This window comes from Linepithema humile, chromosome 1, assembly GCF_040581485.1.
Source record: "Linepithema humile isolate Giens D197 chromosome 1, Lhum_UNIL_v1.0, whole genome shotgun sequence".
NCBI lineage: Eukaryota > Metazoa > Arthropoda > Insecta > Hymenoptera > Formicidae > Linepithema > Linepithema humile.
Window position 1 is genome coordinate 25794207 of NC_090128.1, and position 17800 is coordinate 25812006.

The 17800-nt window shown below is 42.9% G+C and overlaps 1 protein-coding gene across 3 annotated transcripts in view; it reads left to right on the forward strand.

Moving 5' to 3' along the window:
- Positions 1-17800, forward strand: part of LOC105678048 (beta-4C adrenergic receptor-like) — a 194683-nt gene that overhangs the window by 166828 nt on the left and 10055 nt on the right. For 2 of the 3 annotated variants that reach the window (XM_067357283.1, XM_067357287.1), the window contains 2 exons: positions 4630-4835; positions 14046-14262. In XM_067357283.1, the coding sequence (XP_067213384.1) occupies positions 4637-4835; positions 14046-14262 (416 nt within the window). In that variant the 5' untranslated portion in view covers positions 4630-4636. Of the gene's footprint in view, positions 1-4210; positions 4836-14045; positions 14263-17800 lie in introns of those variants that run through there. The other variant, XM_012377047.2, reaches the window with a different exon arrangement.

Genomic DNA, 17800 nt, shown 5'->3' on the forward strand with positions numbered 1-17800 from the left:
CATAACTTAAAATCCAGTAGGTAAGATGATACTAAAGAGAGTGGGTAAAAGAGAGAGAGAGATAAAGAAGGCAGGTGATATCTACCTGCATGATGAGTGCGTGGTTTTGGGAACCAGGTTTTCTACGAGAAGGAGCTAGTAAGAATTTCTTTTAGCTTGAAGATCGCGTTACGCAGTCCGGCCGTTTCCTCGACCGTGGGGAGCTCTTTCATAATCTGCTTTTGCATATTATGTGCATGAAAAAGGATTATCTTAATTATATGCGATGCAAAAGAGCGGCTGCTGAACTCTCTCAGATATTATGAAGAAAATCTTAATAACGTAATTACCGTAGCGGCGATATCAATCTAAATCCAATACATAAGTTTTAATTGTTCAATATTAAAATTTAAATAAAAAAGTGATTTGCTATACATGACATTAGATAACGATAATAGACAAATGTTTTTTTTTTATAGTGAGAAATTTTGATACTGAACTATTTTTTGATGAAAATAGTAATTCTAAAATTGTTAAAAACGAGAATATTATAATGTTGCTATAAATATGAGAAAATAGTTATTCGAGATAATTTGAAGAACGAAATTGCGCATCCGGGTGTTAAGCACATTAATGCTGAAGCTGTATAAGCCAGATAAATTGTTACGATTTTCATGCCTCTGTTAAGTCCTCTTCATCTTGCCTCTCGTAAAAGTATGTCAAAAATGTGGTCGAGAGAAATTACAGCATCTCGCGTCAAATATCGGCGAGATGCATTATTTATTAAAAGATGCTGGCGTACGTGACCCGGATGTTAAAGGGTCGATATCATCCATGAAACTTCCGGGCCGTTTCAAGCACAACCGATCACCTTCCGAGAGGAATTTTTTGCTTAGCCGTGTACATTCTCACGACCGCGTCGTCCTTCTCTCTTTCTCTCCTTCTCATAAAGCCTCGCCTCGGTGACTTCTTATCCTATACCTGCCTTAAGCCCACTTTACACTCCAGAAACTTTCTCGTAACCTTCCCGGCCGACGCGTCACGTAATCGCGTAACTCCGCCATCCGCGAAATTTGTTGCCGCCTTTATCACGCCGGCACGTACGTTTCTCGGAGAAATTTTATTTTCCGCTCTGTAATCGTCCATCGACGGTTTATACGCGGCCGATCGGAGCGCGATGGCTCAGGAATCCACCCTACAACGTCTCCCGTTGGATTAAAGGAGTTATAGCGTTATATATCCAATCCATAACTGCGGATAAGATGTATGAAGGTAATGGCGTGTAATTACACGGATCGTTTAACGTTAAAAATAGTCATTCGGTTTCGCGTCCACATGGAAGATGCTTCTGCGGGTGGTTTAGATCAGTCATTTAGATCTTCGGCCGCTCTCTCGGCGGAGGGGGAAGGGGGGAAACAAGTCTCGGCGTTATTGTACGCTTGTTTAATTGGTAGTAAGGCTCATGTTTATTTTGTTCTGTGAGTTTCGGTGGTTTACATATATAAATACGGAATGAACATGTTTTGATCGTTACGGACGCGTGAACATTAACTCTTAACTCTGGCCGGTCTGTGTCCCCTTTCACGGTCTTAATGATATGCCGGGTGAATATTCATTTGCGGATTACTTTCATGCAAATTAACGGCGCCGCTCCTCGAGCATCGATGGCGCTCGCGCCCACCCGCGCGCGCGCACGCGGAGTCGCGGAGTTCCAAAAGTCTTAAAATGAAGCAGTTTGCAAACTTGATACGAGCCTAATTACTCCACGCCGGGCTTTATCGTCAATAAAACACGGTATATCGCTGCGCCATAATTTCGATTTCGGCCGCTTTAATGAGTCATAAAAAGTGTCGTTGCGAGCTCCGCGCACCGGCTGGAACGATCTTGAGCGGGAAAGCGAGATCGTCATACATTTTTTTTCCTTTGCTGTGCGGAGGGTCACGATCTCGCGTATGTCGGCGCCGTAAAAATTTTAGCGGCCGCCGTGGAGCACGCGGGATGCGAGGGGACGTCGAGGTGGCGCGCAATTAAGCACGCGAGCGCTATCGTTTAGCACCGAATACACCCGTCCGTCGGACACGAGCATGAAAAACGGACGTGAACTAGACTCGGCGCGGAGTTAACTGTATCCCGGCTATCATCGATCCCACGAAATCCGATATCGCTACACGCGGAGCGAGTTCGCTAGTGTTATAGTACAGTCCGTTAGTTTCCTGTCTTCTGTGCATACATGTAAGGCGACTCGACTCTCGCACCTCGCCGCGAGAGCCGTCTGTATGAATGGAAATATGAAATTTCCAACCGCGAGACGTGACGAGAGAACAATGTCGCGGTGGTCCGCCCGAGCTCGGACTAGACGACTGGTCTCCGTCGCGCATTTCTAACTAGATAAAGTGACAATCCGTTCGGGAGATGCGGCAATTTTGCGGCCGTCTGTGCCGGGGATTTGTGTGGAGATTTCAATTGTAAACCGGGAGTGGAGTAGATTTCGGACTGTACAATTGGAATAATTCAAAAGACTGCATTCGAATGCCCGTTAACGCCCAGATTTTCGAGCCGTGCCGTCTTTTTTTTCTCCTCTAGTCGCGGAGACGCAATCACATCTTTTTGTAATCTAGTTCATTCAGAACTCCACGATGGAGGTTGTCCGTCAACATGCCGCTGTAAGCGCATCCATCGTTACGTCTTCGTCGAGACACGCTCCAGAATCGAGCGAGCGTGCAACTTGTTTTTTACGCATACATTCGAACGGGATTGAAGGAGCCTCATGAAACGTGAGATGCTCTCTTCCGCCGATGGGGCCGTTTGCATCTTTTTGCATTGCGAATGAGATCCACTTTCGCAAGGTGTCGCAATGAGATTGTAATCTATACATCTCGTCGAGTAGTCAGACGGTCGGAGACACCTCTCGAAATAGATCTACAATTTAAAAGCCGCTTAAAGCGGACGTAAGAGTCGTAGCCCCCCGGGATCCGTAAGACGCACAGATACCCACGTACAGGGTGTCCCAAAATTGTCACAATATTTGTTCAACCGCGAATTTAGCAGAAATTAACTTGGGTAATTTCCGAGTTAGAAGCGATTAAGGATGAACGTGATTCTTATAAATTAAATGCTGACGAAGTTTTTATGTGTTGACGTAATTCCAGATTTTATTCCAACAGTAGATATTAATTTCGAAACGTAGTAAATATCAAGGCGTGTGCAAAATGAACAAATGGAAAAATAAATAATGCAGCTGTTCGTCACAGAGATTGACTGCTAAATTCGTTAAAAAATCTGTAGGCGAGGGAAAATGGGATAGTTTTGGGACATCTCGTATACAGCGAACATCGATCATTCCGGCTGATCCGCTTTCGCGCGAAGACGGAAGCGAGAATTTTGCAGTTTCCGTTTTTTCCATTGGCGCGAACGGGCGTCTCGTTCTCGCTCGTCGTTTTTCAATTAGGAAAAGATACCGGCAGCGTCCGCGGGGAAATTGATTTGACGTCGATGTGCGTGAAAGGTCAACGGGATTGATGAGATTATTGGCTCGAAGGGGGCTCGCCATTTCATGGCCTAATGCAACAAGTGAAAATATTTCTGGAAGAAGTAAGGAACAACTCGTCGATCGGCGGAGCGAGTGATCACGCGACTTTATTATTAAATTGAATTCTCGCGATCAATTTCTTCGCGCACGACGAAATGCGGCACGTTGAACATTTCAATAGCCGCCTACGGCTTCATTTGCTAATGAAAATTTAAGACCCACTTTGGGAACGTTGTGGGTACAACCGAGACATTTCCATTTATGTGCAAAATAGCAAAGTAGATTGGTTCTTGGCACAATTTGCATTAATACTGATAATGCGTAATTTGAAACATTGTTTTCGTACTTTCCGAAATTTTCTCTTCTTGCAAAGCAAAAGCACCTGTCTCGTTTTATCAATGCGAAGCATTATGTCTGCGAAGCAGCTTCCTTTTGCAGGTAAGTTTGCGGGCTGTTCAGGCGACTGTTACGCGTCTTAAAATCGCGGAACGTGTTTTCTCAACACGCGTAGCGTCCTGCAAAGCGCCGGCGCTGTTATCTGACTGCGTGCACGACACTTATATTTGCTAATTACCATGATATTGCGCAGATGTTGTTAGCGACAACGAGGACATTGTGGAAACCTAACATGGACCACGATCGGAACAGGTGACTATCCCCACGCCACGGTCCGATCGATAATTCACAATTAGGGTGGTCGGTATGGTCTTGTCGGCCCTAATCTTCAAAGGGCCTCTCTCCGTGTAATAGCGTGATATCGAATAGCTTCAGCCTCGTTTCCTCCGTGTTCCAGACTTGAAGACCATCGTGAACCGTCCTTTAAATTAATAAGAGAGGGAAGGGGATGTGTTGCTCATCGAAGTTAAACTTTGTTGCCTTTGCCACTAATCACTCATGCGATATTTCCCAGGAAAATGTCGAGTCACAATTATAGACGCAATCACCACGTAGACCTGCAATCTTAATTTATATTTAAAAGCAAGCGCAAATTCTCCCGTTGAAATTGCGGTGAAAGCTAGCCTTGATACAATGCTAGATGATGTTTAATCGTCACGTTTATTTGTTACAATCTACAAACGTGATCTTTATTTCGTAAAATAAAATCTCGTTCTCTTTTTCAGTTTCAGAATGAACGCGACAGCGACGTATAACGGTGTGATCAGCACCGTCACTGATGGTGACCTTGATATTTCGCCGGTGACACTGTCGTCGGCCTGGTCCAGAGTGGCCCGACTTCTGCTGCTGGCCTCCCTCGCTGTCGCCGGCAGCGTAGGTAATGTCTTCATGATATCCGCCGTGGTGGTGGAGGATCAGCTCAACAAACGAGGTACGCCCACAATTTTCTTTTTTACGACTGCAAATAAAAACGGAAGCGGAATGCACGCGCAGAGACGGGGGAATCGTTCTCGCGCCAGATCTGCTATATACGTAAATTTGAGGTGAAAAATTAAAGAGACGTTGGAAAGGATTGAAAGAAGACGAGCGGTGAAGGAGGAAGGGTGAAGGGGGGGAGGGGGGAGCAGTGGTACCTGAAAGAAAGAATGCTCTCATCGACAAATGCAACGACAAAAGTTTTTACTGTATAGAAGTATATCCGACTAAAAGCCATCCAGGGGGTCGTACATTTCCGACGTGCCTTGCAACAACGTTCTTTCGTATATATCGTCGCGGTAAGATCTCTTATCTTTCTTTTTTTCTTTTCTTTTTTTTTTTGCGTTTTCACGGACAAAAGCGTCCTCCCTGTGTTTCCGGCCGGGAGGGATATAACAGTAAAGAACGAACGTCGTCACGACCATTCTGCCGGGAAGATGAGATCTTCATCGTGCTATTATACCTGCGGCAATGACGAGATCGATTTCTCGTATTATTTGCAAACCGAACCTCTCTCTCTCTCTCTCGTCTTCACAGATACGCCGGCGTGATAATGAATAATCCCCTGGACGCTATCGCGCGCGCCGTTGTCTACGCGCTGCCTCGCGCTCTCTGAGACCGACCCGAGATAATTATTATTTGCACGCGAGTACTCCGCACAGAGCGTAATAACAATGACGCTGTAGATAGAATGGAATACAAAGCAATGAGAGTGGAAACGTAATTACACTGTCGGCTAAGTGTATCGCTCTTCCTTCTCTGTCTTCTTATCTTTATATTCAATTTAAATCCACAAGTTTAATTTGTCATACAGAGAAACTGGGTTGCTTGAAAATGATACGTCTACGAGTTGTTCCGAGAAGTTCCGATTTAAAGTTTTATGATAAATGTTTAAAAGTCAGTTTTTTTTCCGGAGGAAAATTTTTCGAGAGAGAGGCGACAATTTGTTGTAAGATAATTTGTTTTTTAACATCCAATAAAAAATATCTCGGGGGACGAAATTAAACTTTGAATATAAAGAATTTTGAGATTATTTTTATTAAAGAGCATAATCTTTTGAATACTGTGTTATATCTTTACTTGTACTTTTTTGCTTGTACTTTTTTATACTTTTATAGTTTTGAGATTGTAAATAAAATGTTATATATGTGGTCATTTATTTATCACATATGTACTTATATACCAAGTATAGTTTTCCAAGAGAAGTCCTAGTCCCAGAGCAGCAAATCAATTTTACTTTACCGCACTTTCTCTCTCTCTTTAAATGACTTTTTCTTTTTCCTCCTCCTCCTCCTCTCCTTCGTCTTCTTCCCTTTCTTCCTTTTCTCAGTACTTCAATTTTCCGAGTTTCTCGGTTTTATAACTGTGTACCGTCACACTGGCCATCGTCGTAATTCTTATTGAAACGGTCCGAAACATTTTTACCGCTATTTTATTCCGCATGAATCTCGATAGTGGCGCAAATAATACTTTCGTTCGTCCGAAGCCATTCACTGAGAAAATCTCGTTCCGCTTTCCTCGTTTTCCCAGCTATAAAGTTCTCTTAACGCGCGGACCGTCGCGATGCGTCGTCGCTCGAGCTGCAATGACGACGACAAACTTGGATCATTATTATCGCGGTAACGAGGATTAACTTCCGGCTTGTCCGCGACTATTTCTCGATTTTACAGTGACTCATCCGGACGTTCGGACGTGACGGACGCAAATATTCTAGGGAGGCTGCTCCTCGATGATACACTGCGGTCGTTTCCACGTTCGATGCGCGCGCTCCAAGTATAAAATATTTATATCGGCCGCGAATGACGATACATGAATTCTTGATACGACGGAGTGCGTGAACGTGGTCAGACATTAAGGTTGACTGAGTCATCTTTGATACCACTCCGCTAGTATTTCTTTCATACGTCCAGTCATATTTTTCTTATATTATTTGATACCTTGAAAGCAACGTAGCGGTGAATAAAAGTTATATATTCATTTTTTTCGTAAATATATTAGGACCTTGAATAAGTTCTCGCTGTTTTTTTTGTTAAAAAAAAACATTAATTTAAAATATAAGGCTTACAATAACTTTACTCAAAGTATTGTCCATCATTAGAGACCACTTTCTCCCATCTTTCTGGCAGTAATTGAATCCCCCGTCGAAAAAACGATTCATCTTTTGACGCAATCCATGAATCGACCCATTTTTCGGTTTCTTCGAAAGAATGGAAGCGCTGCTCGCTCAAACCATGCGCCATCGACCGAAACAAGTGGTAATCCGAGGGGGCTATGTCCGGTGAATACGGCGGGTGAGGTAGAACTTCCCATTGAAGCGTTTCCAGGTAAGTTTTGACTGGTTTTGCCACATGTGGCCGAGCATTGTCATGTAACAAAATGACTTTGTCGTGTCTCTGCCCGTATAGTGGCCGCTTTTCTTTTAGAGCTCGACTCAAACGCATCATCTGAAGTCGATAGCGAGCTCCCGTGATAGTTTCATTAGGTTTCTTCGTCTTCAAACTTTGTCGGTGCTCCAGAACGTTCTTTATCTTCAAGGTCAAAGTCATTATTTTTAAAGCGCCTAAACCAGTCTCTGCATGTCGTATTCGACAGAGCATTGTCACCATATGTTTCAACAAGAATTCTGTGTGCTTCAGCTGCAGATTTCTTTTGAATAAAGCAGTGCAATAAAATTCCCCGCAAAAACACTTTATTTGGCACAAAAGTAGACATTTTCGCAATAGGTAATTAAACACGTGGTTGACACTGTGGTAAACTGTATCTACTAGAATTTGAGGTTACATATAGTACTACTTAGCTGATGCGTTTCCGTACGAAATTCCATGCACAGAGTGCCGCTACGCCATCTTTTAAGAAACAGCGAGAACTTATTCAAGGACCTAATATAATTTTTGCATTTCGCTTTTTATCGATGGAAAAACGTAATTGCGATGCGGTTAATTTCTTGTAACATGTAAATTTAATACTTTGTTTCATGATGAATTTAATGCCTTCCTGAAAATCAAAGTCTTGTATAAAATGACTCTCCATTGCGCTAAATATTTATTACGAAGGAATTTGCGCCGAGTCACTGCCAATTTACGCGAATGGCCAATATTACGTAATACAGGGGCTCGATATGGATAGAATATCGTAGGACATCGAATAAAGCTTGTAATGAGATTGAAGTTTTAATGTGCCGATCGCGCGCGCAATTTCGAACTTCACGATCGTCCCTTTCCAATAAATACGTCGGAACGTGACGCGACGGCAACTGGCCTGTCTGTAGCCGGAAATCCGGCCCTAGCACGCGATTCCTCCTTTTTCCCCAGCGCGCCGGCCGGCAGGAGGAACGTCTCCGGTGCGCGCGGAGGGAGGATCGGGGAGATGCTCGTGGATGTCCGTTCGTGCCTGACGTAAACCCCATTTCTACTGCGGACGTGAAGTGTCGGACGGACTTCGGCTTCGTTTGCGTGAACTCTGCCGGCGCGGCGAGAACTCGGCAGAAACAAAAAGCCCACACCGCAGCGCGGGGTCCGCGCGATGCCCGGTAACCCGATGGCGCCGTAATGGATTGCGCAGTCGTGGGGTCGCTATAAGGGTGTACACGGATGAGCGAGTCAATTTCGCGGCGCGTAGCCGCACGAGCGGGCCCGGTTGCCGTATAACTCTGCCCGTCCCGTATCTAATGCCGCAACGAGAGAGCGCCGTTCTATATCTCTCTCCTCTTCTCCTCCTCTCTGCCCTATCTCTCTCTCTCTCTTTCTCTTCCTCGCTCTTGTCTCATCTCGTCTCGTCTGGGTGCTCCCTTTGGAAACCCCGATCACGGAGGCGGCGGCCGAACGCGGTGAATCCCCGCCGGTAATGCGAATACTTCGAGTACTCCGCGGTGCGGTTGGCGAATAGTTCGGTTCGGCGCTCGTGAAACGAGGCTCGGCGAGGTTCGGGCGAGGAGAGAGAACGAGAGAGAGAGAGAGAGAGAGAACGGGCGCGCGCGGCGGCAGCGGGCTGACTCGGTAAATCGATTAAAACAAATTCTGATCAGCGCGGATTCATTCGGCACGTAGAAGAATATCCCCGGTGGGAGGGGAAGGGAGCACGTTCCCATGACGATGCTGCGGCACTGCGGCTAGACAGGGGACCCGGATGAGAGATGGAGATATAGAGGAGCGAGATAGAGAGAATCAATTTCGAAGTGACGCCACGAGCGCTGATGCGGGATAATTTATTCCACGCATCAACCGCTGAATCGATCGGATCTCGTCACGCCGAAACGTACCTCCGGAAAATGCGATCGGCGAATGCGGGCGGCGCGAATGCGACGACTGCAGGGCTTAATTCACCGATACCTGAAGAGAGAGCGGTCCCTCCCTTCGATCCTGCCGGCCCTCTCAGCGACTCTCCCCGGGGTTTTCGCCTACCTACCTACCGAGAGGCCGCGATATTTCATCCTATTAACCGGGACGGGAGGTGGTGGCGAAAGGCGGCGGCGGCGGCGCCTTTCCTCGCCGAAGCGGCGGACGGTGCAATTTGTCGCGTAATCATTTTTATCGTGGTGTAATATCCTTGCCAAAGACGCGAACACGTTTGCGGCTGTGCGGGCCGTAGGCGTGTTGGTGCGACCACGTTTTCGCGCCTCCCGAAAAGCGACAAGTCCGAGGTTGCTTTCGGTAAAAATGTCACCTCAGCTTTTCAACGAGGGTGTCGCCTTTGGGGTAGCGTCGCGATGTAATTTACTTTATCTGGGAGAACACGTTTTTCTCCGGATATTCTTAATTCCGCGGCTTTAGAATTATTGACTCGACGGTAATGTCGCGTATATACGATTCCAAGTTAGCATCTTTGCGGTGAATGCAGGTGGTAAGTAATCGATTTAGATTTTTGGCCGTACAACAATATATATGGGAGACTATTTTTGCAGGATAAGGCTGCAACAATTGCTTCTATTCGGCTGGATCTTAGTTTTGCGATTAAACATTGTATTTATGTTTGCGATAGCATCCCGAGTCGAAATTTAGCACCTATATTGAACCTTAATCTTTTATTTTGAGGTAGGCATAAGAGAGTCAAAGTAGATGTTATGCATTGTATCGTATGTATATAATAGCACCTACTTTGGCGCTACAATATGTCCGAAATTTCCTTTTTTCCTGCTAAAGCTTCAAAGTAGGGTTTAGTTAAAACCCTCCGTTGACCCGCTTTAGACCCTGAAAATATATAGATTTCTTTTTGCCAGCACTACTTTTATGATATTATCAAGAAATTCTAATGATTGCAAATGTTCACAATAAAAAAAAATACTAACTATAATTTTGATTAACGATAATTTTTAATAGCATACAATTTAAAAATATCATCAATCAATACCATTTAGTTGAATTTTATTATCTTTTGAAAATTTGTAATTATTAGAAATTTCTTGATAATATCAAAATATAATATCAAAATTCAACTAGTATTGATTTCAGTCTCAACTCAGTACTCAACTTGAGTATTGATTTCTGATATTTTTAAAAATTGTATGCTATTAAAATTATCATCAATTAAAATTATATAGTTAGTAATTTTTTTTATTATTGTGAAGATTTTTGCAATCATTAGAATTTCTTGATAATATCATAAAACTAGTGCTGAAAATCCATATACCTTTGTGATTATATTAAAAATATTAAATTAAGATATTAAATATAAAATAAGATACTAAAAACATTACATAATATTTATTGAATTAAATATTATTTATTAAGTATATGTAATACATATAGTTAAGAGTATATTATTAAGTATAGTTAACATGCGTTAAAACAAGTTCAGACAGAAATACTTATACAGAAAAAGGTTCAAATTAAGACTGAAACGTTTGATAATATTGTATCACTTAATAAAGCAATAATCAAAATACAACCACATTATGCATATTGCTCGTATAGTTTTTTATTTTTATTTGAATTTTAACGAGTACATCTAAAATAGTTAACATTTAATAAAAAAATTAATTAAAAAAAATTTTTTTGCGTTGAATTTTTTTCAGATATCATATCACTATTTTGAAGAAAAAAACGGAAAGGTATCAATATTAATGAAAGTTGGAAATGCAACGAATCAAATATTTTCCTTTATGATTAAACATTATAATAACTTTTATAGGTCGAATTTATCTAGTATACAGGGTGATTCAAAATAACCTGATGTCCTTGCAATGCCATATTCTTGAGCGAATTCTGAGACGATTTTTCCTTTTACAAAATTTTGTCCGAAGCTTAGTTTTCGAGTTATAATTGAAAATAATTTGCTACTTACGAGTCCGATACAACGGACAGGCAGGGACGGGCAATGCGTCATGAGACGACAGTAAACACTTGACAGTCTCATTATACATTGCGCGTCCCTGCCTGCCCGTTGTATCGAACTCATAAGTTGCTACCTATTTTCAATTATAACTCAAAAACTAAGCTTCGGACAAAATTTTGTAAAAGGAAAAATCGTCTCAGAATTCGCTCAAGAATATGGCATTGCAAGGACATCAGATTATTTTGAATCACCCTGTATATATATATATACTAGATAAAAGTTCGAGGTTTAATGGAGGAGTTCTCGCAGTAATACAATCTATTTTGTGAGGCTCTATAGGTTTAAAGTAGTATTTCAACGTCAAATTATAGGAAATCAAGTTTTAAAAGAGGAGTTCTAGGTTCTAATTCCGTAAAAATAGGTTCATATAGGCTGTATGAGCATTAAAAGAGACGCTAAATTTTGACTCGGGATGGTAAGGTTATTATACGCGAAATATGGAGGCGAAATAACGAGAGTATTATGCCGAAACTAGGAATGTATTGTGTTACGTGAATACCAGCACGTTATCTTCTAAAGTTGTTAAAATTCGAAACCGCAATCTTCCGCCTCGTATAATTAATGGCTAGGCCGCATTAAAACTACGAAGAATAGAAGAAAGTACGTTATTTGATATTCGGATAACAAGCCTCAATTAACCCGTCAGTGCCAAGTATTTCAATGTGAGCTAGCGATAAGACGTTGGAAAAAGACCAAACTGCACGTGCGAGCTGCAATTTAACGCGCCGCTTTGTTCGTAATTTATAGGTGTTGATGACTTCTTAAAAGTGCTTTTATCGCTCAATTAAGCCGCGCGGTTATAGACACGATGCTCGAGTGCTCATAACTATATTCGTGTGTGTTAAGTAATTTGAATACTTGATAACCCACTGCATCGTTTCACGTTGGCGCAGGGCATTATCCTATTGTGCGCGGTATCTATTTGCATAAGGAAACCATAGTAAATGAAAATTTGTCTTATAAAGGCGAGTGAAGCCAGGCAACCGCAACCAAGAGCACGGGTAGAGTGCAGCTGCAAGGAAATGCATAATTATAATAATTGTTTTTTGTATGTGTGTGTGTGTGTGTGTGATACGCGCATACATATGCATGCAATGCGGCGATTGACTTATGAAAACTTGGCTCATTCCCGGCGCCGTCAACATCGTTATATCATTTTTTTTCTTTCATTCAAGGGCAGATTGTTAAACTTATCGCGAAAACCTGACGCTCTAGCCGCGCACTTGACGAAACAAAAAAAATCTTATTACGCGTTTTATTACGCATAAAGCGCGGCGCGGGCGAACGTAACGGCATGCGTTCGTTCTCTCATGCAGGAACGTGCAACCTTATTATAGCGTTATACTCCCCTAAGGACGTGACGACGTACGGATATTATTTCCTTTTCTCCGTGTCTTCGCTGGTATTGATCTCGGGAAAATCCCCGAGAATCGAGGGAATATATCGCGTCGCGAGAGGGGCAATGCGAGGTAATGCGGATATTACGCCCCTTTCTTTCCGCGACTTTCTACAATTTGATATTTCGCTCAGCCGGTCTCTACGTATGAACTTATGAAACGCTATAATCGTTGACTCGCAATAACAGCTGCGGCTTCATAGCGCGGTCTTATTCACGTTTTAGTAGCCGTAGCCGTCGTCGTCGTCGTCGTCGTCCTCATCGTCTTCGTCATCATTGCCGTAGTCGTCATTGCTGCCGTTTGAACAAAGTTTTACAGCCGGCTAGAGCCGTTTGTTTCGGCCGACATCGTTTTGCAATTACTATGACTTTTATGCGATTCGCCCGAGCAGAAGCTCACGATCGCGGATATTATGCCCTCGTGGGCGTACGTTGATTAAATGCTGGAGATTGGCCGCGTTCCGAGCTCTTCCGCGACGGGCGAAAATCAAACAGTCGTAACGCTCTTTAAGTCTGCGGCGCGGAATTGCGAAAAAAATCCAAAACGATAGTACGCGTAATATAATAGCTTGGCACGAGGCTACTTGAAGGCTGGCACTTCTGCCAACGGAAGGGGGCGGTGCGCAAAAGTGCGGGCGTCTTGGATGCTCTTGGCAATACAGACGAAATCCTGGCGTCGTGCGCGATAGATCGGTACGTGTCCAACACGATTACCCCGTGAATTTATATCACTGTCCGGAATCCACGGCGGACACAGCGCGCCGCGGCGAGGCGCGCGCGATCGATCGGAAACGACGAAGTCTAACCCACTGGATTACATTCTAGACGGTAAATTCTAACTTCTACGACAAAGTCGCGGGAAAACGGCACCGTAAGCGTACAGAGGAAGCCTCAAAAGGCGAATGAAACCTCTAATTTACGTATTAGTGCAACCTGGGGCTGCCCAATTCCCGTCGCGCAACGATCGCAGTATTAAAGCTGATATTGTATGGAGTTGCGTAAAATTCTCGCAATAACACGAGAATACTCGCGTTATATTCGAAACTGTTTTGCTATTTTAAGCTTTGGTTGCGATGATTTCGGAAATTATTCGAAACTCTTGTTGAAAACATTAAATGACCTGTTTATATCGAAAGTTTCGAAAGACTATGAATTTTAAATGTAAAAAGCGCGTATTGATTTCAGCCAATTTTCCGACCCCCGAATGTACGGCACTTGGAAAATACGACGGCTCGCACATTAATTTAGACATCGTTTCGAACAATTTTTAGATTACCGCTCGATGGGGCAATAATACTCGAAGCAAATTATTCGAAGACCGTATCTGTAATGTCCGGACGCAAAAAAGTGCCAAGTGCCGGCTCTCTCGAGCGTTTCCAGATCGCAAGAACTGTTAGACGCTAATTACTTTAATGAGTTTCGCGCGGCTTCTTTTTCCAGGAAACGCGTTCCTCGTGAACGTGGCGTTAGCGGACCTGCTGGTGACCGGCGTGGTAATACCGGCCTCGGTAATCGTAATCCTGGCGGGCCATGAAGAGTCCCTAATTACTTGCCGATTCGAGTATACCATCGAGATCCTTTGCTTCCTGGTGACCGTACTAACGTTGGGCGCAATCGCCGTGGAAAATTACGCACGTCTGTGTCTGCCTGCCGAAAGGTAAGTGGAAATAGAGAGAGACCCGCGTAAAAGGGGTGTTTCCGCAATTTAACGCGTCGACTGCCACGTGACATCATGGTCGTGTTTCATTCTCCCGTCTATTTTATCCCGCGGACGCTTTTGTAGCTTCATGATATTTGAGCGTGATGTATATCACGCGAAATTGCGAAATTCTCTGGAAAGACCAACTGCAGTTAGATGATTTTTCTGTCTTTCCTCCTATTTTTTGATTGTTTGTATTCTCGGTTTGCATTCAGCTAAAATATTCCTTATGGAAAATATTCTTTTCAAATTTCTAGGAGTAAAATATATACGTGCCTTTTGATGTCAGCGCGTGACTACTTCTACTCAAGACGGAAAGAATGAAAAATAAGGAAATTTAAACTCGAACCTTAAGTACTTTTAAGTTGTAAATTTTGTAGTACTTTTTTAAACATAGTAAACATCTTTTACTAAGTTAACTTAGTAAAAAATAATAATAATTAATAATAATTAATTTAATATTAAAATAATAATAATTAATAATAATTAATTTAATATTAATTAATATTAAATTAATTATTATTATTTAATTAAAAAATTAAAGTTTTGACAACGATTTGCACTCACTTTAAAATGTTTTTCCAGACAATTCTCAATAATAAAATTAAGAAAAAAAAACATTTACTTATATTGTTTACATAATTATATAGTTATGTAGTGTAATAACAAATTTGTGATTGAAATAATAATCCGATATAATTTATCATGAATTAATAATCGAATATCATCCATCATGTGATTACTTGAAAGATATCAATTTGCGTGCATCGCACTTTCCGATGTATGATCGGGATATTTTTTCTACTAAAGCAGTCAACGCGTTGAATACAATATTCGATTTAATGATATCATGATTTTATACCATTATGAGCAAAACACAGAATATTGCTTTCATAATGCGATGGTTACCCAATATTTTATATATTTATGGCTTTTCCGTACAATACGATTACAGTGCTGTGGTGCGAAAACGCAATTCTAAAGTAATGACACACATTGTGTCTGGCCCGGCACTATTTATATGCAAAACTCCAACTTTCTATGCAAATTCATTTGCTGCGACATTTCCATTTGCGCATAGACACAGTTCCGGATTAAAATGTTTCCTAGTTAGCTTTTATGGCGCAGCTTGAATATATAATAACGTAATTCGTCATCTAATCAACTAAACATCGTATTAATTATTATTTGTGCAAATATTTGGAATATTACATTTTGTGTGATTCGATAGACGCGAGGAACGCGTTTTCCGTACGCGAAAAACTCGACTGACACAAGCATGCCGTACATTATCGATTGCATTCGACAAATTTGATGTCGCAAAAAACGATGCGTCTCTGGATCGGGAAGCGAAAGATTGATCAGCTTATTGCGAAAATAATAGAAAATGGTGCTGACCTTTCGTCTGACCAACGAAATGGCGCGAATCCAACTCCGGACATGTGAACGGTGACCCGGTGCCCGATCAATATTACAACCCTGTAACTGCCACCGCTCGGGGAGACGAGTCCGCTATTACTGTTATCGCGTCGTCTCATCCGGAATATTTCTTTTTTTATTCTCCGCCGAGACGTCGCGGACCCGGTTGCGCCCGTGCGTCGACGGGCGACGGACGAAAGAGACGGCGAAACGCGTTGTCAGCGACGGAAACAGGAGGGGTAGAAAGGGTCGCCCATCCGCCATCGAATTAAGTGCCGGCTTCGGCGATCGAAAAGATATAGCACACGTGACCGGTGTGGCGCGATCAATAGTCGCTACATTCCTGCGATTGTCGGCGCTTTTTCACCGCCGCTCGCGACTCCTTTTTTTCCCCGGCGCGTCGGGGAAGAGGACCCTTCAAAGCGATGCCTTTAACCCGTGCGCTTTGTTTACGAGGTGGCGCTTGGTTACTAATTGAGCGGTCCGTTTCCGGCACGACGCGACACACGAGCGCGTTCGTTCTTGCCTCACGGCTGCTTTCCGTCACTCGCTCCGAGGGACGGCGGACGGCCGAACTGATATACGCGGTGTAATCGTTAACAAAGTTTGTTATTTGTCCCGTAGGGTGGCATGAAAAATGGATCGAACCCCGGGGTGTCTCGATTTGTCGGGCCGCCGCAAAAACTAACAAACTCTCGTTCGCGCAAAGGCCAGGTAAAAAGGGTTCCTCTTTGGTTTGGTAAAAAGCGGACGGGGTTTTTAACGCGAATTTTATCGGCTGGCTGCGGCTTTCGATAACTAAATAAAGAACTTCACAGTATGACGCTGGCCGGTTAATCAAACTGAGTTGTTTGATACATAATTTACAATGGAAATATTATTAATTCCATTCCGCTTTTCACGGTCGTGCATCCGAATGTATTTATTGACATGGAGAATCCACTAAAAATTTGATTTTCCATTACTTTTTAAGTTACCGTTTGTGTTTCCGATTTGCAACTCAAAGCGCTCGAGACATTCTCGATAAAATTTAAATTACATGAGGGAACACACATATACACAAGTCTGTGGGGCGAAAAGAGAGACGAGAGAAAAGGCGGGAACAATCAATTTTATTCCGCACGCTATCAGACCCAATATGTGAAGATAGAGTTAAATCCATTTATGGTTAGCGCGCAAACAAGCTTCGAACTTCATCAAACTGCTGCGACTACCGACTAACAATTTGCCTTAATAAACACTTGCATTATCCTCTGCAGCAGGAGATTGTCTCCATTTCCATGTAAATAATTCACTTCGATCAAAGGCGAGGCTATCTGGTTCTTGCAGGCGGGTCTTCATTTGGCGCGGTCGTCGTAACATATATACCAAAACCTGTGCTTGTAAAGCTCTTCGGTCCCCGGTGGCCTTACCGCCGTCCGCGACAATAGCGGCCGAAAATTACGCCCGCTTGTGTTAACTGTTTGCCAGCCGAAAGATAAAGCGAATGTACCGGCAAGCGATTCCAGCAATCGATACCCCACGTTCCTGCAATTTCCCACGCATGCACATTCTTGTTCCATCCCTCCGGGGCGTTTTTGTTCCTAACGCGGTTCGCCGCGATGTGATTTCTGCTAGCGACAATAAAGGAATTTATATAACAATTCTCGTGGAAATATATGTAATTGCTTCCTTCCGCCGCGGGGATCGTTTTTGTCGTAATAATCCGCTGCGAATTTTTCGATAATAACCACCCGAATATATAGTATAGATATTTTTGAGAAAATAGGCGACTGTGCTCTCTCCTATCTGACTTTGATATCTTCACCGGGCAAGTGTTTCTAAGGCAACACCCTAAATACGGTAATATAGGCGAGCCGCCGGGTCATCGTTCGAGGTTGAAGTTCCGGTGGGGAAAATAAAGGGAGGAGAATTACGATCGCGCCTTGTTTACTCACAAAAAGGTAAAACTTAAATAGAGAAATTAATAATTCAGGCTGTTCTCAAAATCTATCTGCTGTCGGTGCGCGACTTGATTTATGTAACTATTACACAACGCCAGACCTTGATGCTCTTTCGGGCGGGCGGCCATAAATAT